A 21,169-nucleotide genomic window follows, 5' to 3' on the forward strand; every position below is an offset into this window, starting at 1 on the left:
GTGGTGCTCAAAACTTACTCCTGCTCTGTGCTCAAGGATTACTCTTGGAGAGCTGGGGGGATCATATGGAGTGCTGGCAATTGAATCCGGTTGGCTGCATGCAAGGCAAGTGTCTTACCAAATATACAATTGCTGCAGCCCCCATCAGTCCAATTTTAACCTTTACAAAGTTGAGGGTTCATTTAATAGACATGCAAATCAAAGAAGGTATAATTATATTTAATGAGTAAGGCTAACAACATAATCTTGATCAAGAACATCTAGAATTTTTTTACCTATATACATCTCCTGTGGTTGAGGCTTGCGCGCACGTGCGCACACACACACACACACACACACACGTGCACACACACACACAGAGAAAAGGAACTATTATACCTTAAATGTATTTACAAATATACATATTACCTATATTTTATCGTCTACACATTCATTTTTTAACCAAGACATTATATTAAGTGCTGACAGTAGATGTCCTAGCTACATTAGTGTACATACCACCATTGAGATGACTTAAATTTCTATCAGCTTTGTTTCATCCAAAGTATTTTTATATTTTGAAAATTTGAGTGTTATTACATGACCAAAAAGTACTTTACACGTTTCTTTTAAATAAAGACATTTATTTAGACAATATTAGTAGCATATTAATGCAGCCTCACTAGGTATTAATCATTCATCAAGTTAGGCAATAAGTCCATGAGGGTTTCTTGTAATAAATGGATGACTCAGTCGATAGCTGCCTCCATCTTCTATTTATTACTGGATGATCCACAATCCATCTTCTATTATTACTGGATGATCCATAATCCAAAATATGAAGCTTTGGACTTTTTTTCTTAAAAATACAACTTGGTGCAAAAGTCTGAAGCAATGATGTTGAAAAATTATGAAACTTTAACCGCATATTTCAGTCTTGTAGAATCTTTTGTGTTATTTTGACTGTCTATAAGAACCAGAGGACTATGTTGATGATTCTTGATAATTTCAGCAACACTTCCAAAGTACTAGATAAAAAAATTATTATACATTAATTATCATTATGTTAACTTTGAGCTCCTCTCTTCCCATGTACTCCATTTTCTCAAGTTTGCTCGCTACCAGATTCCAGTGACATTTGTTGATTCATAAATATAGTGATTTTGGTGGGCTGGAGAGTTAGAACAGTAGGTAAGGCACTTGTCTTGCATATGGCTATCTGAAGTTCAATCCCCAGCACCCCATACGATTCCTCAAGTGCCACCAGGAATGATTCCTCATTGAATAACCAGGAGTAAGTCCTGACTACAGTCAAGTGTGCTCCCCAAACCAAATAATAAAAATAACAGTGTAATGAATTTAAGATACCAATACATGAATAGAAAAACACAATGTGATTGCTCAAAATCTATGGTCAGTAAAATAAAACAAATATATCAGAATTAGAGTATTTAACACTGTATCTACATAGAGTCAAAACAGCTACATACATAGAGATTAGAGTTATAGTACAGTAGGTAGAGCTTTTGTCTTGCATGCAGCCAACCCGGTTTGATCAATAGTGCCCCATGATGGTTTCCTGAGCACTGACAGGAGTGATCCCTAAGTGCAGATCCAAAAGTAAAGCCCTGAGCAGTAATGAGGTGGTCCCCCAAAAACCTGAAAACCAAAACCAAAAACCCAGCTGCATAAAAATTGGATTTGCTAATTGTTTCACTCTTTCTATTCATATGTACTCCAAAAACAAAGAAACAAGAGTTTACAGAGTTGTTTCAAAGATGTTTCCTGTCTGACATCATGAAACCAAAGATCTCGTTTTCTATGCAGATGTTCATTGTCCAGAAGACATGATCTTTTGATTATAAGTAATTTAAGTGGAAGTTTTAATGGACACCATTAGTATTTTTAGGTGTCATTATAATAATACACTACTTTATTTACAATCATAGGCTATGTTGGAAGTGTGGTGAATTTCTGATCTACTTATTCTGAGGTAGAGATGAAGGTTCTTTGGGCAAAAAGAAATACCTCCTACTTACCAGTGTTTCAGAGTGGGACAAGAAGTCCAGAGGCATTCTAAAAACCCAAGATTCATGGAGATTTTTCAGAACCTCTGATTAGGACAGCTCCCTTAGTCACCCTTAAGACTCTGAGAGCAGAACTGAACATCTCTGGGGGCTTTTGACACTATTTATTCATCACAAGTCATTCTAACTTTCTCTTCCATTACCTAATGCGAATTACTGTAGAGAGATATTTATTTAAATTGTTAAAATAAACATTAGTTTGTTTTATTTAGGCTCTGTTATTTAAAAAATACTCTTTTCCACATCCAGCACCAGAGTGTCAGTGTGAGGATAATTTATTTGAAAGATTTCTAAGATAAGAGTTTCAGTGAGAATGAAAATTTTTACAAGTTGGGGAAAAAAAGTATACAGTTCTATTAAAGTTTGATTGGTATGTTAAATTATAATGCTATCTATATTTTGAAACCCAAGTTTGGTATTGCTCAGTGCCTGTAGTTTTTAGATTCAGTTTTACTTTTTTTTTTCGGCTTTGTTAGAACAACTCAGCAAAATAAAATTCCTGTTTATTGTTGGACAACATGTTTCACACATACATCAGAAAAAAAATAAACAGCAACTTCATAGACAAAAAAAATGGAAAAAAAGAAACCTCTTATCTTTGGCCTTTTTTTAACCATCTCATACAAATCAACTACTTATAGTACAGCTAAGTACATACACAAAAAAAGTTACTGAAAAAATATGGAATGCTCTTCAAAAAATTGCATGTCATCCTTGCGCAGGGGCCATGCTAATCTTTGTATCGTTCTAATTTTAGTATATGTGCTGCCGAAGCAAGTTTTGTTTTTAACTGGGACTTTATTGAAAGTGAAATAAAACCCCAAACCATAAAACTTTTAGGGAAAGTTCTATTGTATTAGGCCAAAAAGGGTCTATTGTATTTGGGTATGAGTTTTTGAATGAGTCCAAAAGCAAAGGTAGCAAAAACAAAAATATAAATGAGGGCCACATTAAACTGAAATAATTATGTTCATCAAAGGACACATTAAACAGTGAATTAAAAGATGGTAAAGATCCGAATAGACATTTCTCCAAGGATATCCAAATAATGTATAAAAATTTGTTCGGCACCACCAAAAGATGAAATTCACATTAAAACTATAGTGAGAGTAAACTTACAGCAATTTGGATGGTTCCTAGTAAAAATAAGTGGAAAATAAGTGTTGTTAGGGATGTGGAAAAGTTGGACTCTGTGCACTGTGGGTGGGATCGCAAAATGATGCAACCACGATGGAAAAACTGGTAGGGGAGTTTCTCAAAAGAGTTAAAACTAAAACTGCCACATGACCCAGCTATCCCCCTTCTCGATATTTACCCAGAAGAATTAAAAGCCGGGTCTCAAGATATTTGAATCATCTGTTCACAGCAGCGTTATTCACAATAGCCACTATGTGGAGATAACCCAACCCATCAATGAATGAGAAGCAGAATGTATATACAGGCAGTGAAATATTATGCAACCTCAAAGGGAAAGAAAACTTGGTTAAATATTATAACTTTAATGAACCTTGAGAACTTTAGACTAGTGAATGAAATAAGCCAATTGCAAAAATATTCTATTTATATGAGATATCTATAGTCAAATTCATAGAAGAAGATTTTAGGGTTGTTGCCAGGAGTAGGAGGAAAGATGTCCAAGAAGAGTTCAGTGGGTAAAGCGTTTTAGATATGTAATATGAAAATTTCTGGGTATATGTTTCATAACATTGTAACTATGCTTAATTCTGCTAAACTGTACACTTAAATGGTTAGTATGCTAAATCTTATATACTCTTTTAAAAAATAGTTATTGATATAAGACCTTTTTAGTTAGTGCCTTCATAAAATGCTATTCAATGATTCAATTAACAATTTAATTCATTTAATAAGTATCAAGTATCTACTGATGATATCTTATTGTGTATGATACTGGAAATACAAAATGAAAAAAGACAGTCTCCAACTTCATCTACTACAGACACACACACTTTCAAACAATTCAGATACCTTTTAAGAAGTGCTAGGTTTGGAACAGAGAGAGTTATTTCTGCAGAATTCCTGAAAATAAGTATTTCTTTTTTTTTTTCCTTTTTGGGTCACACCTGGTGATCCACAGGGGTTACTCCTGGTGCATGCACTCAGGAATTACTCCTGGTGGTGCTCAGGGGACCATATGGGATTCTGGGAATCGAACCCGGGTAGGCTGCATGCAAGGCAAATGTCCTACCATCTGTGTTATCTCTCCAGCTCCGAAAATAAGTATTCCTTAACTTTATTTTTATGCTATTTTCTCTACTTAGATTGTTCTTTCCACTATCTCCTTTTTGTCTCCATCCAATGTATGTCCTTATTCAAATTTATTTATTTATTTAGGAAAGTTTTTTTTTTAAATGAATCACCATGAGATAGTTACTCAAATTTGACCAATAATTCAAGTCCCGAACAAATATATAACACTTTCTGGTCATCCGTGGATTATTCCTGTCCATATTTCAAGGTTCACTTACAGGAGCAAGCTGACTGAAGGAAGCACCTACAAATCCAGGAGGAGTTGATTTTTATGATTAGCTGCTATTCAAAATCTATGCTTTAAAAAATTTTCCTTGCTATGGACCCATGGTTTTTTCGGTTATGGTCTAATGTTTCAACTCAAATTTCTTTTTCTCTCTGGATCCTTCTCTGGTCATCTGCCTTAACATTTGAGTTGAGATCCTAGTTCTTGCCTTAGAAGCTCTGCGAACTGACCATTATTCTTATAGAAACTTTGCTTAACACTTCAACCCTTATTTCTCTGCCCCTCAGACTAAAACCTATAGTCAGATTAGCTCCACTAAGGACAAAGATGTAGTTCTTACACCTTCTAATCTTTCTCCCTTCTATTCTGTATACGATACACCACTGGAATATAGTATTTAATCTTGTATTCTGTTTTTGACTTGTCTGTAAGATTTGGACCGAGTACTCCCATATCCTTTCTCTTAATTTTAGCAATATAATGCATATTCTGATGTCAGTGTGCTAAGTATATCAATATATAGTTAGAAAGTTGGATTAAAAGATAAATTACTGACCTCTTCACCATTTTTCTTTCTCCCCAAAGCATACTGTTTTGTTGCTTCAATAAATCTCACAGGGATATTATATACTCGCTTATTAAAGAATACAACTAGTGTATATGGCTGCTTAGAATCATGGCCAGAGCTTTTCCGGATAAGAAAAGATCCATCCTGTTTAATGAAAGAAAAACATAAACATGGCTAGTATTGTTTAAATGTATACAGGCTAGAAATTAGCTTATAAAAATCCTTAGGTCAGAGTTAATTACTTAGATACATAATTTTTTGTATTGATTGAAGTTCAGCATTCTATTTTCAAAGAAAATATCTTAAGTAAAAATAGACAAATAGAAAATCTTGAATGACATCAATGCTAACTTTTTGATGCACAAACTAGGATGTTTATAGGATTTAAAAATGTATAAAGGGGTGCATTAAAATTAATCCTGGAGTATACTCTTCGATGTCCATAGTTGCCTGTGAATTTTTTAAAATCAAATTTTAAAAAAAGTAACAAAAAATATCAGGAATTGGAAATAAAATCATTTTATTCAGCTGATGGAAATTCTGCCCCCAAAACATATTGAAGCAGAAAAAACTAATATATCAGGTCTGAGATAATGGATATGGTTTAAAGGTAGAGGACTTTTCTCGTATGTGTGAAGTTCTGGGTTTGATTCCTGGCCCAACATGGCATCCTAAGCTTTGCCAGGAGTAAACTTTGAACATTAAATTAGGAGTAGCTCTTAAGCACCCTAAAACCAAACCACAGAAAAACAAAAACAAAAAAGAAAAAAACTAAAAAAAAATTCAAATTTATGGACTTTATAAAAATACTCTAGAATCATATATTTAACAATTATGAACAAAGAACTGGGCAAATTTCAGAAAGAAGGAGCCAGAGTTGATCAAGCTTAGTAAAGAACTGAAGAGAAAAATAAAGTTATCTCAGAAATGAAAAAATGATGAGATTCTCCCCAGAAAGAAATATCCTCAAATATAGATTTGCTACATAACTGAGAGAAGATCTAGAAACAACCAAGACAGGGGAAAAAAGATTTTTCAACAGTATGGTAGGAAGTTGGGGTGATAGAAAAACCAAAAAAGAAAATAAAGCCCATATAAATTATAATTTGAATCCTGGGGGGGGGGGGGAACAAGATACAATATCATGAGATCAGTGAGTAGCTCAGTGGGCTGGAGCCTATGCTGGGTATGCAGAAGGCCAGGGTTTGATCCTCAACACTACATGGTCTCCCAAGCACCAACAGATTGCTTGGTAACACCTGAGCACCAAGGTGGGACTAATTCCTGAGCACCCCTAGTTGTGAGGGGGGTGTGAAGACTCTTATAAGAATGTCTATTAGAAATAAAAGAAAAAATAACATAATATTTTAGACTATATATATACACACACAGAGATACATACCTTACCAGTATGTAGTTTTTTAAACAGGTTATTATTTTTAGACCGTATATAAATTGCCAAAAATAAATATGTAACATAGAAAAGTATATGTAACATTATTTTTAGGCTATATTTTTCCATGTTGCATGTATTTTTTTGCTATTTATATACATGGCCTAAAAACAATGACCTGTTTAAGAAAACTTCATACTGGTGAGGTGATTGGATTTGCCAATGAAAGACCCTTCCCTGCACTACTGGACTGAGTAGCACTACATGGTGGACCCACCCAAGTATTGTGCCACAAGTCTGCATAGAAGCCAAGTATCGCTGGAAAGGTGTTAGAAAAGATGAAGTCATGAAATTTGCATATAAGTGGATTGACATGGAGAGTATCAGGCTAAGTGAAATGAGTCAGAGAGAGAGGTACAGACATAGAAATGACTGCACTCATTTGTGGAATATAAAATACATAATGGGACACTAACACCCAAGGATAGTAGAGATAAGGGCCAGGAGGATCACTCCATGGCTTGGAAGCCGACCTCACATGCTGGGGAAAAAGGCAGCTGAGACAGAGAAGGGACCACCAAGTAAATGATGCATAAAGGGTTCACTCAGGATGGGAGATGTGTGCTGAAAGTAGACTATGGACCGAACATGATGAGCACTTAGTACTCGTATTACAAACCATAGCACCCAAAAAGAGAGAGTAAAAGAGAATGTGCCTGCCACAGAGTCAGGAGAGGGAATGAGGATGGGGGTGGCGGGAGGGATACTGGGAACATTGATGGTAGAGAATGGGCACTGGTGGAGGGATGGGTAGTTGATCATTGTATGATTGAAACGTAATCACGAAAGTTTTTAAGTCTGTAACTGTATCTCACGGTGATTCATTAAAAAAAAAGAAAAGTATCGCAGGAAGTCGTTCCCTCACCCTCCCAGAAATTCTGCAAAGGATTTAAGAGAAAATTATATATATATATATATAAATGCAAAAAAAAGGTAGCATCATGTTTTTCAAAAGCATTATAGAGATAAGGAAATGCAGTGGAACAACACTTTTAGAAAGAAACTTAAACTCAGGATTTTATAGCTAATCAAAAGACCCTCCAAAGCTATATAAAAATTTTTTTTGAATGTGCAAAATCTCAAAATGTTAGCACAGAGAATCTTCCTGAGAATCTTCTACAAGTGAACATCAAGTAAAAAAGAGATAATTGAGGAAGTCAGCAAATGGACTAGTAGAGACATTTAAACATGCAATTGTGGAGCTGGGTGTAAAACAAAGGTGGCAAAGAACTGTATGTACATGATATATATTCTGAGAAAATATGGTTCATATAAAAAACCAAGACCAAAACTGAAAAACCAACCCCTGCCCCCCTCCCCCCGACACACACCAAGAAACAAGGAAGTGAGGAGAAGCACTTTAATTCTCGAATTGTCTAAATTATCCCTAGTTTTCCTACAATACTAGACTTGGACTCCCCCCAAAATTTACTTTTCTGAATTTCTGCTAGCTTTAATCCTGGAAGTAACCTGCTACTTTTAGCCTGGATGGTCTCATATAGCACCAAGCTTTACAGAGATATCACCCCTGGAAATTTTTTCTCCCCCATTGTTCAGAGAGCAGTGAAGCCTTACAGAACAGAAAGAACAGAGAAATGAGATGGAAGAACAAAGAGGAAGATGCTTGAAAGACACACAGGGTGAGAATAAGCAAAGTGTGTCTACATTCATAATTGTTGCACTGATCAGGAGGAGCACAGTATTTTTATAGGTCGAGGACAGAGTATTATAATAAAAATTGATCAGACCTTGTTGGATCGGTGTAATGCCTCTTCTGCAGATTTTCGATCACAGGCACCAGCATACCAGGGCTTACAGTGGACATCAGCTTCCTGTAAGACGGAGGGCACTGTTACACATGAGATGCTATTTCAGTAATACTGCAACTTCTGTGCACTAGGGATAGGGTCTGGTTTTGCATTGCCAACACAGACCTAAATATATTTAGACCAATAATCTAAAAATGAATCTTATATTTTCTTCCATCAACTATGAGGATTATATAATTAATCAACCTTTCCCCCCATTTTGTCTTAAGTGTCAAATTTGGTACTTATATCCTGCCAGATTCCTGAACCATTTATTGTTTCTCTTAAATTATAATCTCTTCCACTATAATCTCTCTCTTTTTTGCTTTATGGGGTGCTTTATAATTTCTAAAGTGTTCTCTTTACAAATATTTGACTTTTGTAACTATTTTGAAGGCAGGAAGGGTGTGTGTGCTCATCTTTTACATTTGAAAAATTTTAGAGAGACTTGCCCAACAAAACAGTTTTGTCTCTCTCTTTAAAAAAATGCTACTTCATGTGGTTTAGTATCACAGATCTATTCTGAGAAAATCACAGAGTATAAAAAGGCTATGCCAGAGGAAGAATAATACAAGAACTCACTTATTTGGTATTTTTTTGGGGGGGAAAAGCAAGTTGTTTTTCAGGATATCTAGATTACAAGTTATAATAAATAAATGAAGCAAGGTCTTCATTTGGGAAAAAGTGTATTTTATACCCCTTAGTGAATGACTTAACTTACAGCCTATGTCTGTTCTCAAGCATTGTTAGAAACTCTCTCTTATCTGAAATTTCTCAAGAGTTTACTTAAGAGTTAACAGTAAGAGTTCATTTCATACCTGTTCTGACAGAGTAAAACTAGGTGAAAAGCTGGCTAATGTGCCATCCACTGTTGAACTTCCCGCATCTGAAAATCCTGAAAGGAGATTTGAAAAATCAAATGATCCTTATTATATCTTGATTAGTTACTTTGCCTCAACCCTAACAAACACACACACACACACACACACACACACACACACACACACACAAACACACCAGTCCTTAAGAGCAATGGATATCAAAGCATAATATGAGGACCCTGAGAATCCCAAGGTTTTTATTCAACATATTAAAATCAATTGGATTTAGGAATGGCTAAGAGGACTCCCTGAGCACTGCTTGAGAATTCCACACAAGGAAAAAATGCCATTTCCCTCACCAAATTGTTTTTCTTTCAGAAGCAGTATTTTTCAGAAAAATATTGTATTTATGAAAGTATAAAGTGAATTCAGTATTTTAATAAATATGATTTGCTCTTCATTTTAATTAATATGATGTCAATAGGAAGAAGCTCAAAAACTAAAGTTCTCTAAGTCTACAATGATTTTAAGAGTGTTAAAGGACTGGAGAGATGGTACAAGTGTAAGGCGTTTACCTTGCACGTAGCCAACCCAGATTTGATCTGTGGCTCCACTGTGCTCCCCCACCCCTGCCCCTCTAAACACTACCAGGAGTGAGCACAGAATCAGGAGGAAGCCCTGAGAACTGATGGGTGTCTCCCCGCCCCCCCAAAAAGAAATCAAGAGTGTTAAAATAGGCTCAAAACAAAAACATTTGAGAATTGCTGTGTTAAGGCATAAATTCTCTCAAGGAGTAAAAATGTGGAAACACACAAGAGAATACTTTGCTACATCCATTCATCTCTATCCAGGAGTGACAAAAGTAGTTAAGACAAATGTGAATATATATATATATATATATATATACATATATATACATATATATATACATACATACACACACACTGTAATGTGAAATCATTATTATAGACAAAACTAAGTGAAGACAGGACTTGGGAACTAGCTTCAGACGATATGTTTAGAAAGGCTGCCCAGAGAAGGCCTCATGTGACAGTGGGGTTAGACTGAAAAGTAGAGAGGGAGGAGGTATGTGGGTATCTCATGAAAGAAAGTGCAAGACACAATGAAGACAATGAATACAGGGCCTGGCACATTTGAAAGGACCATTGTGCCTAAAATTTAGTGGAAAAAAAAAAGGGAAGCTAGGAATGAATTCGGATAGGAAGTAAAGAATGGACCCAATTTGTACAACATGGCCTAAGATTTAATAGGATGTGGGGAACTTGCTGAGCTTTGAACTGCCTGTCTTTCAACAAGGCCGCTCTGGAGTTGGGGTTGGAAATAGAACAGGTAAGAACAGAGGAAGGAAGCCAGTTTGAAGTTCTTGCTAACCAGGCAGGAGAGGATGTGGGCTTGGGACAGGTGAAAGTTACGGAATGATTGGATTGGATTCAGATTTTATTTGAAAGTGTGACTGTGAGGGGTATTAAGAGAGCACACAAAGGGATAAGGGTGACTCTGATTAGGCTTTTGACCAGCGCAACCAGTCATTAATGGGGAAAAACTGCAGGAGAAACAGAGTGAGATGAAAGCAGCCAATATTCAAAGGAGACAGCTGTGGTGTAAGGAAGAAGGAACAATGGGAGTGGTGAGAGCTTGGCAGGCCATGGGAGGCTGGGTGTGAATGAAGTTGGGACGGTTTGTGTTCGCTGGGAAGGCTGGACAGTCCTTTGGGATGAGGGTAACAAAAGAGGCTGATGGTCAAGTTTGCTCAAGGCATATCTAGTGGTTTCTGAAGTTTAAGACTGATACTTTCTGCATCATAGATGCCAGTCTGTTCTGTTTTTTGCAGCTTAGCTCTTTGTCCTCATATCCGCCCTCATGGGAGGAACTGTTAGGTCCCAGGTGACAGATGAGGACTTTCCCACTGATCCATGTAAAGGAGCAATCCTATGGCCTGTTACTGTCAGTGGCCCCACTCCCTCTTGGCCCCTACTTTATTATTTTTAATAGCACTCTTGCATTGACATAAGATTTATCTAGTTTCTTTTCAATATTAAATTTTTTATTGTACTTTAGGCAACATAGTTACTATAATTTTATGGGGTTTTGTTTTGTTTTGTTTTAGGGCCACACCCAGCAGTACCCAGGGCTGACTCCTGACTCTGCACTCAAGTATCACTCCTGGCAGGCTCAGGGATCATCTGGGATGCTGGGAATCTGTTCCAGGTTGGCCACATGCATGGAGAATGCCTTACCCAATATACTATTGCTCCAGTGTTTGTGGGTTTGTTTTTGTTTTTGTTTTTGCTTTTTGAGTCATACCTGGCAATGCTCAGGGGTTACTCCTGGCTATGCACTCAGGAATTACCCCTGGCGGTGCTCAGGGGAACATATGGGTTGCTGGGAATCGAACCTGGGTCGGGTTCGTGCAAGACAAACGTCCTACCCGCTGTGCTATTGCTCCAGCCCCGTATTTGTGGTTTTGATACACACAGTTACTACACCCTCACCACTGCCAAAGACCCTCCACCACTATCCTTACATGTCACTTTATCTAGAGCATTTTTCCTGTCTCCTCTAGAAGAATTGAAATTTCATCAGGGTATGAATCATTTGTCTCAGTTTCTGCTTTAACCTCGGTATATCACAAGGTCGATGTCAACCTAAAGAATGACTTGGGATGAAAGACGTAAAAGTATAAAATAGCTTTGACAGTGAAAATTAAATTTCTATGACCAAACCATTTTTATTTTGTGTTTATAACTTGCATGTGGCCAACCTGGATTCGATTCCTCCATCCCTCTCGAGAGCCTGGGAAGCTACTGAGAATATCTCGCCCGCATGGCAGAGCCTGGCAAACTCCCCATATCGTATTTGATATGCCAAAAACGGTAACAACAAGTCTCACAATGGAGATGTTACTGGTGCCCGCTCGAGCAAATTGATGAACAATGGGAGGACAGTACTACAGTGCTAACTTTTAAAGAAAGTTTATTCATAGTGTGCCTTGAATATAATAAAGTCCTGAATTCAGTCCCTAACACCCCCCCACATACATTTTAAAGACAAAGAACATTTAAAAAAGTCAAAACAGAAATTGTAGCAGTATCTTTGATTTATGATTAATAAAGTAAATATGGACTTGTTTAGAGTAGATGCTTATTTTTAACATAGCATCGATTCTCTTTAAATATATCTAATTTGATTATTTTAGAACATTTTTCAAATCATGTAAGACAGTGTTTTGTTTTATTTAATCCCTCCCCCCATTTTAATATTAAGTAAATCAAAGTTTTAAGTGGACATGATCATAAGCATGAGTTTTTATATATTTTAGGGCTATGCATTGTTTGTTTTAGAAAAATTGTCCATATATTTGCAAAGCCTGCTTTTTAGGATACTGTCATTGATACATTTTGTGACAGTGGGAAAAAAATCTTAATTTTTTTTTTGGTGAAACACGTTAGATTTTATTGAAACTTATTTAGAATAATGTGAGGAGAGAGAGAGAGAGAGAGAGAGAGAGAGAGAGAGAGAGAGAGAGAGAGAGAGAGAGAGAGAAGCACTTGTTCAAGAGAGAACACAGAATTCTCAACAGTGGAAATAGGCAAAGAAACAGAGAGGCAAGCAAGCCAGATGTGTTCAAGGGGGAACAAAGGCTTGAAGAGCACACCTTTTTAAAAAATGTGTGAGTGTGTGGTGGTCGGGGGGTTGTACAGAGGGAGCGGTGGGGCACACCTGGCAGTGCTTAGGGCTTTCTCCTGGTTCTGGGCTTAGGGATCACTCTTGGTGGTGCTCAGGGGACCATCTGGGATGCTGGATATTGAACCCAGGTCTGGTGTATGCAAGAGAAATTCCCTGCCTGCTGTATTTTTGCTCTGATCCCCAGATTTAATGTGAATAAATATCCTTAACTGAGAAATGTCTACGTACCAGACATTATCAGTTACCTCTCATAGTTGTTTTACTTCATCATATTTTGAAATGGTTGTTTTGTTTTGGGAGACACACTGAGCAGTACTCAGGGCCTATTCCTGGCTCTGTGCTTAGTGATCATTCCTGGCAATGCTCAGAGGACCATATGGGGTGTTCAAGTAGGCCACGAGCAAGGCAGATGACTTACCCACTGTAAATCTCTCCAGCCCCACATGTGGTGGGGTTTTTCTTTGGGGAGAGGCACACCTAGCTGTGCTCAGTGCCTACTCTTGGCTCTATAGGCTCAGGGATCACTTCTGGTGATGCTAGGGATGGAGCCAGCATTAAAGGTGAGCTCCTTAATCACTGTATTTTTTCCCCTCTGGTTAGTTGTATCATTTTGATTGAAAAATTAAATAAATGTGGACCAGAAAAAGAGCTCAATGAGCTGGCAGGGGCACATGCTTTGCATTCAGAGATCCGAATTCTATCCCTGTCACTGTATGGTCACCCAGTGCTGCTCGGAGTGACCTTCATGCTGGAAGTAGACCCCAGGCACTGCCAGGTGTGGTCTAAAACCAAAACAAATGACAACAACAACAATAATAATAATAAATGAATAAAAGATAATATATATAACCAGTAAAATATCAATACTACTAATTTTATTCCCCACAAATCTATGTGCTTTTCAAAACAACTCTAAAGGAGTAAATGTTCTGAGGCCCAATTTACAGGTAATAAAATGAGCTAGAGGGTCCTAAGATGCTTCAGCTGGAAGTAGTTGTTGTGTTAGAAATATGTGGCTCACATGAGTTTGAATCCGCTGAAAAACCCAGGTATGCGGTACGTGTGACTGAAATCTCCAGGTTTCCAGAGTCAGAATGGTTCCCCCTCCACTCATCTCCCTGTGCTTCCAATTTCCTGCCGGTGATGCCCACAAACTGCCTCTGTATGCCACTTAAATGCATTAATGGCCATGATCCAAATTCACAAATGAATCTTGGAAGAGAGCAGCATACTACTGAGATGCCTCTGGACCCCCCAATCACCATCCAGTTGAAAAAAAAATTTTTTTAACTCCAAGGCTAGCACCCTGTGAAAAAAGTTTAGTGTTCCAGGAGTATGCAGCTGCTTTCGCTGCTGTGTGACATCTCATACAATTATTCCACTGATATATCAAGAGTAGCACACCACATTTGAAGACAACCAATCTTGATAAAAAAAAGTAACATGTACATATATATGTCTACACGCACATTTATACACACACACACACACACACACACACTCACACATATATATTAGCACACAAGACTCAAACTCTAACAACATGTTAACGATCTCTAATACTGGAGCTTAATGGCTCCTAGATCAGATATAACAATTTTCACACACTTTCCTCTAAGGAAACCTTTTTGATAATTTTTAGTCAATTATTTATAACAAGCAATACAAGATAAATTACTCAGCATCTGCCTTTTGGACAGACTTGGGTGGTGATGTTGAAACTTGAAATGATGGTGGTGGGAAGGGGTAATGGTGGTGGGACTGGTGTTGAAATATTGAATGTAATCAATTACTGTGAACAACTTGAAAATAAAATGAGAGAAAGATGTGGCTCAGGGCATGAAGATACTGCTGTAGCAGGTGCTGCTATTGCTTTCCATGAATTCATTGTACTTACTTGGCAGAGGGATGGGTTTCTGAGGCATGTGTCTGAAAGGAAGGATTTCAGATTAGTTAATGGGCAAAGTATAAGGGCTATAAATTTGACTTTTTATTATAGGAAAGATGCTCTGAACAGCCTTAGCACAAGAGATAATACAAATGGCCTATAAAAACTTCTTACAAAAATAAAAGAATGTCTAAAAATTTGCTCGAGCAGGCCCAGTAACGTCTCCATTGGAGACTTTGTTGTTACCGTGTTTGGCATATCGAATACGTCACGGGGAGCTTGCCAGGCTCTGCCGTGCGGGCGAGATACTCTCGGTAGCTTGCCGGGCTCTCCGAGAGGGGCGGAGGAATCGAACTCGACTCGGCCATGTTGGCTGCGTGCAAGGAAAACGCCCTACCGCTGTGAAATAGGCAGGCACCAAGGTCTGCAAAATGAGTAAAATCATTCCTTTTTTGTTCTGCAAATAGAAGAATCTTGATGAAAGTGTTAGATTTAAGTCCAATAGGTAATAGCCTGAATATTAGGTTTCTGTGCTTCTAATCAGTTCTTTTAAAAGTTGCTACCTATTTCACCCCCTTTGAACGTAATTGCCAAGTAATGACATCTCAGATCTTTCCCAAGCACATTGCTGCCTTTCAGTATAGAAAGTCAGGTGTTAATGCCTGCCTGCTGCAACAAGAGGAAACTGATTTCTAAATTTTTTTGGTTTGGGATGCTGAGGATCAGAACTAGGACCTCACACATGTCAAGCAAGTGCTATACCAGTGAGCCATACTGCAGCTCCAGCAACAACTTCCTCTGTCCGTCCCTCCCTCTCTCCCTCCCTCTCTCTCTCTGTCTCTCTCTCCCCTCCCTTTCCGGCTCTGCACTCAGGGGACCATAAGGGGTGCTGGGGATGGAACCTGCAAGGCAAACTTCTCACACGCTGTACTATTGCTTCGCGCTCCCCCACCCCCACCTCACAACTTATTTCTAAAGGAAAGGATTCTTACTTCTGGAAACGAGGAAATACTGGTGACTGTGCAGCTTCTTGTCTGTGACTGGACCCTCTGTGGCGTTCGGCAGGTATAGGTTTTTCTGATTGAGAAAATTGTTTAGATTTAAATGTCTGCTTTCATCCCCAAAATTGGTGACATCGATCTGATTTGGTCAGAGGTCTCCCCAGGAAAATGTTTTCACACCTGGATGTTATTGATTTGTACACTTGTGATCCTTCTGGAGATGTGTTTGTGTTATGAAGAGTGTGGTCCCCACCCAGCAGTGCTATAGGCACCACGGCCAGACTCTTCTTCCATCCCTAGGCAATGGGGTGGCCATTTCATTCAAGTGGTCCAGACTTTTGAGGTAGGAATGGATGAGCAAGTTTTAATGCTTTCTCTGTGTACTCCAGACAGGTGCTGACACTTTGGTTTATTTTTATAAGTCATAATAACTGGCAGAAGAAATTACTTGTAGGATATAAAATATCAGAGTTTGTGGATTATCTGAGTAGATAAGGTTTTTTTAAAAGTTAGTTAAGCAAATTCCAGGTTTTCCATTTAACAACATTGATCTCATTTGCATTTCACTGTGTTCTGGGTAAGAGAAAGGTGTAACATTATGATCAGTACACGGGGAAATGGCATAACATAATACATTTATGTTGAAAACATCATGAACTTTGCTGCTGATAAATGAATGTGCTTACAAATCATAGTAATGCCTTATTCTCCCTCATATTGGCCAAGGCCATATTAAAATCTGTATATGCCCATGGCTATGTCTCCTGAGTGGAAGAAAGTTTGAGAATGACCGATTCTGTATCATAGGAATAAATAATGAACGAGAGTAGCAAAGAACTTAAAGTTAAATATACAGATTTTAGAGTATTTTGCAGTGTAGTGATAGGTAAAATGCTGTTTTTCGAGTTTGTGACAGATTATTGTGACTGCCACATAAGCTGTTTTGTCCTCTACTGTTTGATAATTCCAGAAGGAGACCCAGTGAACCTGGACACCTGATGAGATTGACTGCACCAGGCCTGGACCTGCTCTCCTGCAGGCGTCCTTCCAAAGCCAGACATGGCTACTTACCTGCTTCAGGGTTGGACAACATCACCTCGTCTCTTGAAATGTGCAATAAAAGGGACAGCATGCCAACTCCCTGTGCTGGGGGCCCTTTGACAGTGAGAGCACTTGAGTCTCAAGGGGCAGGTCATGTACCTTTCCTCTGCTGGTTTTGGTGGGCTGGGGTTGGGGGAAGGGGCACACCCAAAGCCATGGAATTGCACAGAGTTTAACTTACTTTCTACAATGACTCCATGGAAAGCCGCACTATCATGCTCCCTGCTCAATGGGCATAAAGGATCCTCCAGCAAACATGTTAAAGAACAGGCAGGATAAAGCAAGACAGAAAGATAAGAATATTTCAGAAATAGCCTGGGAAGAAAGATATGGGAGACGAATATGGAAAATCGAATGAAGCAAGGAAAGCAGACAGGTGAGTTGTAGTGCACATTCAGAAAACGTCTGCCATCTGAGGGACCATTGTGTGCCAGAGTGCCTGGACTAACTGCAGAATTTGCTTAACTAACTTCTCAAAAAGAGCTGGGATGGAGGAGAATGCTCACTGAGTTTTCAGCATTGGTTGTCTTCAAGTGTGTCATTAGGTGCAAGAATTTAATTCCTACTAGTGTATTTAAGTATTGAGATAAATCAGTGTTTTTAAAATTTCTTCTGGTTCCTCCACCCTCAGTACTTTTCATATACAAACGTATTTTAAATGGGAACAAATGTCCTAACAAAAAATATTGGTGAAATTTGCTAAAACAAAGGAAAACATTTGAATCTGTAATAAGAAGGCAGGCATTTGAACTCTGAAAAATTGTTTTGCAAACCTAGCAAAAGAACTTAACTCAATTAACAAGATTTTTAGAAATTCCATTACCTTAATTAAACTGCCAGTTCTAAAATAGGTGAATGACTTTCATTTAGTCTTCATACCTATGCAAAGCCATGGCAAGTCTGTCTACAGCTAGGTTAGTTTGGGATGTGTGATCCACTCCAAGGACACCTCTGGCGAGCTCAGATTCTGACCACCTGGCCACTATGATTCATTGCAAAATGAAAGCCATTTTGTTTATAAAACTCAATTTCGTATTTACACCTCTCCCATAAACATTTAAATTCATTTAGAAATTAGTTTATGTACAAATCATTTAAATAGCCTTTAGAGGACATTCATCCCTCAAAATAATAAAGCTTTACCTTCACAGACGCTTGATGCATTCTGTTGAGAGGTAACCTAGTTAAAAAAAAAATAGGGAGGGGGCAGGGATATTCATTATAGTGGACTGTGGAAATACAAGTGAAAGCAATATTATTAAAGTAAAGATTTTGGGAAAACATTTCTTCGATTCATACCTATTCTTTCTATCATAAGAACAAACATTAAAACACATGTCCTTGGCCTAACTTTTGACTTAAGGGGTGACAGGCCAGAAATGTCTCGTAGAAGGAGAAGCATGTTGTCTTGGCATGGGGACCTCCCTGCTCCATCACCAGGGTTGATGGATAGCATGATGGGATGTCTGGCAACTGGCCTTGTTCTCAGTGGCTAAGTGATTCGACGTATTAGGCTATAGAGTAGGTGTCAACTCAAGGCAGGCTTCCTGGAACAACTTGCTGCTCCACATTCTGGCCCAAATCTGAATTTAGTTATGTGAGACACAGGTGTCAGGCAGTCGCCTCTAGGCCAGGGTGAGCAGCAGACACAGGAGGAGACAGATGACATTTTTGGGGACAGGGAGCCTGAACAGCCTGTGATATGCTGGTCAGGCTCAGGTAAGCCTCCGGGATGAAGTGAGGACAGTCTCATGTGCAGCACTTTCTCTGGCTAACCGAGGGCCCCAGCCTCCTCCCGGATGTCCGGGGACAACTCCGGAGTTTAGGATTAATTGCAGTGTCTACCTTACCTGGAAGCTTCTCCAACTCTCCATAAGTGGGAAAAATAAACATGGTGGGAAATAATAAGAGGCATGTTTAAGAGCAAAATTAACTTACTATTTTCAAGGGTACAGCTGGCTTTTTCCTGGGGGGGGGGTGAAAAGAAATGAGTTTTATTAAAAAATAGCAAAGTGGAGCCAACCACTGTTCATTTTGCCCTCAAATTTGAAAACAAAAACCCAAGAGTGTGTAGGAAATCTACCCTGAAAGGGTGGAGAAGGAAGCTGGACTTAGTGGAGTGGAGTGGGGCCCATCCACTCGGCTCTCACAGATACTCACCCGGCCCTGGGCAGAGGGGATGGTGCCACAGGGGAGGAGGATGATTTCCCGTCCCAGGTCCCGCTGTTTCGACCTGCACACACATAGGCTAGAGTTAGTCTCTGAATGCTGAATCTGGGCTCTTGGTCACTGTGAGACTGGTCTTTCTGCAAGGCTGATATATATATATATATATATATATATATATATATATATAAATTTATTTATTTTTTATTTATTTATTTTTCTTTCTTTTTTTTTTTTACAGTTGTAGATTTACAATTTTTTGTGCTTGGGTTTCGATTATACAATGATCAGATACCCATCCCTCCACCAGTGCCCATTTTCCACCACCATGGATAATATCCCCCCACCCCCACCCCCCCCATCCCCCCCTGCCTCTGTGGCAGGGCAATCCCCTGTGTTCTCTCTCTCCTTTTGGGTGTTGTGGTCTGCAAAAGAGGCATTGAGTGGCAAACATGTTCAGTCCATAGTCTACTTTCGACATGCATCTCCCCTCCTGGGAGGATCCTCCAAACACCCTTTATTTGGTGCTCCCTTCTCTATCTGAACTGCCCTTTCCTCTAGGATACCCGGCTGGCCTCTAAGTTATGGAGTATTCCTCCTGGTGCTGATTGCTGAGAGATATATTTTCGAAGGTTACTTTCAGTTAAACAGACATGGGTGGTCATTGAAACTATTGGGGAAAACTTGTAGACAAAGGGGATGAAATGTTTTTTAAATGCCTCATTCATAATCTCTGACTAGGGTGTAAATTAGGAACTCCATCTTAAGAGTTCTTAAATGACCTCCTTTCTGCCATAGGACAAATCCACAGGCTCTGATTCTTAAACATGCTCTTAAACATGCCTCTTATTATTTCCACAGGCTGTGAGACACCCAGGATTGCTACGAGTGGGAGTTGAGAGCTCACAATTGCATCTGTGTGCCTGCACCAGTGCTAAGGACAGAGTCACAGACCCATCCCTCCTGCATACCATCAGCAACTACTCTTTCATCAGCATCTTTAATGCCACTCACACACCTAATTTACCTTCGGAGGCTACTCAATTGTTCATCTTTGAGTCAGGAGTGCTTTTGTCCCCATTGTACAAAGGGACAAAGCCAGACAAATGGCAAGCTACTATCCAACTCTCATGTCCTGGAGTCAGAAGGAACCAGAGGGCCTTGTTCATAGCAGCCAATTTCCCCACGCTCTTCCTAGTCATGGTGAGGGAGGAAGAGAAAGGGCAGGCAGAACTTCACTGCTGGGAGAGACCTGCCTGCTGGTGCCAGGCGGAGCTCAGTCAGCTCTTCTCAGCATCTCTAGGTTGCCTCCTCTCAGGCATGGACATTCATCACAGACATAAAATTTACTGAACTAAATTGAATTCAGTAAGTAACCTACTACATTTATAAGTCTACTATTCCTGAGGAATTTAAAGGGGAAACTATAAATATAGACTAGACTGCTCTCACCGTGCATTGTTTTAGTTTTTGAGACAGAATATTCTGGAGAACCTGCTCTGTGGAAAGCATGAGAGGGCTGGGAGTTTAGAAGAAATGAAGGCATTGAAGAGACAGACCTCTGCCCTCTGAAAATGATTTACTTTTTAAAAATTAATTTTTAAAATTGAGTCAGAGTGAGATACACAGTTACAAAGTTGTTCATGATTGGGTTTCAGTCATATAATGTTCCAACACCTGTCCCTTCATCCCTTACCAGTGTACATTTCCCACCAACAATATACCCAGTTTCCAGCCCGCTTCCCCCTCCCCACCCCACCTCAATGGCAGACACTTCACTCTCCCTCTCTCTCTCTCTCTCTCTCTCTCTCTCTCTCTCTCTCAGAGCAAAATTAAATAAATAAAACTGGCATCCAACAACATATGAGCCACACGGGTGAGGGCTGTGTTTTCTTCTCTTGGTTCTCTCTGCCTTGTCTTGCCCCAACTCCTTAGCATTCCCTTACAGTAAAGCCTGTAGTGGCTTCAGGGTGCATGTCCTTGTGGTCAAATTCGTTCTTCATGGAAGGCTAGAGCTTGTCTTTGGGTCCTGGGAGGGATTCTTGCATGTGGTCAGTATAGGGATGTTACCATATTAAAAATTGGAATGACAAGT

At 39.0% G+C, this 21,169-nt stretch overlaps 1 protein-coding gene and 1 pseudogene across 1 annotated transcript in view; both read right to left on the reverse strand.

The window, feature by feature from the left end:
• Positions 1–426: 426 nt before the first annotated feature.
• BLNK (B cell linker) overlaps positions 427–21,169 on the reverse strand; it is a 71,313-nt gene continuing 50,570 nt past the window's right edge. Inside the window, exons 9-17 of the mRNA XM_056120721.1 lie at positions 19,069–19,141; positions 18,847–18,874; positions 18,052–18,088; positions 15,799–15,883; positions 14,816–14,847; positions 9,208–9,284; positions 8,330–8,413; positions 5,117–5,272; positions 427–1,007 (exon numbers count right to left, since the gene is read on the reverse strand). Coding sequence (XP_055976696.1) covers positions 888–1,007; positions 5,117–5,272; positions 8,330–8,413; positions 9,208–9,284; positions 14,816–14,847; positions 15,799–15,883; positions 18,052–18,088; positions 18,847–18,874; positions 19,069–19,141 — 692 coding nt within the window. The 3' untranslated portion in view covers positions 427–887. The remainder of the gene's footprint in view (positions 1,008–5,116; positions 5,273–8,329; positions 8,414–9,207; positions 9,285–14,815; positions 14,848–15,798; positions 15,884–18,051; positions 18,089–18,846; positions 18,875–19,068; positions 19,142–21,169) is intronic.
• Positions 2,744–2,843, reverse strand: LOC130030018 (uncharacterized; annotated as a pseudogene).

This window comes from Sorex fumeus, unplaced genomic scaffold (genome assembly GCF_029834395.1).
Source record: "Sorex fumeus unplaced genomic scaffold, SorFum_2.1 ptg000043l, whole genome shotgun sequence".
In the NCBI taxonomy this organism is placed as follows: Eukaryota; Metazoa; Chordata; class Mammalia; order Eulipotyphla; family Soricidae; genus Sorex; species Sorex fumeus.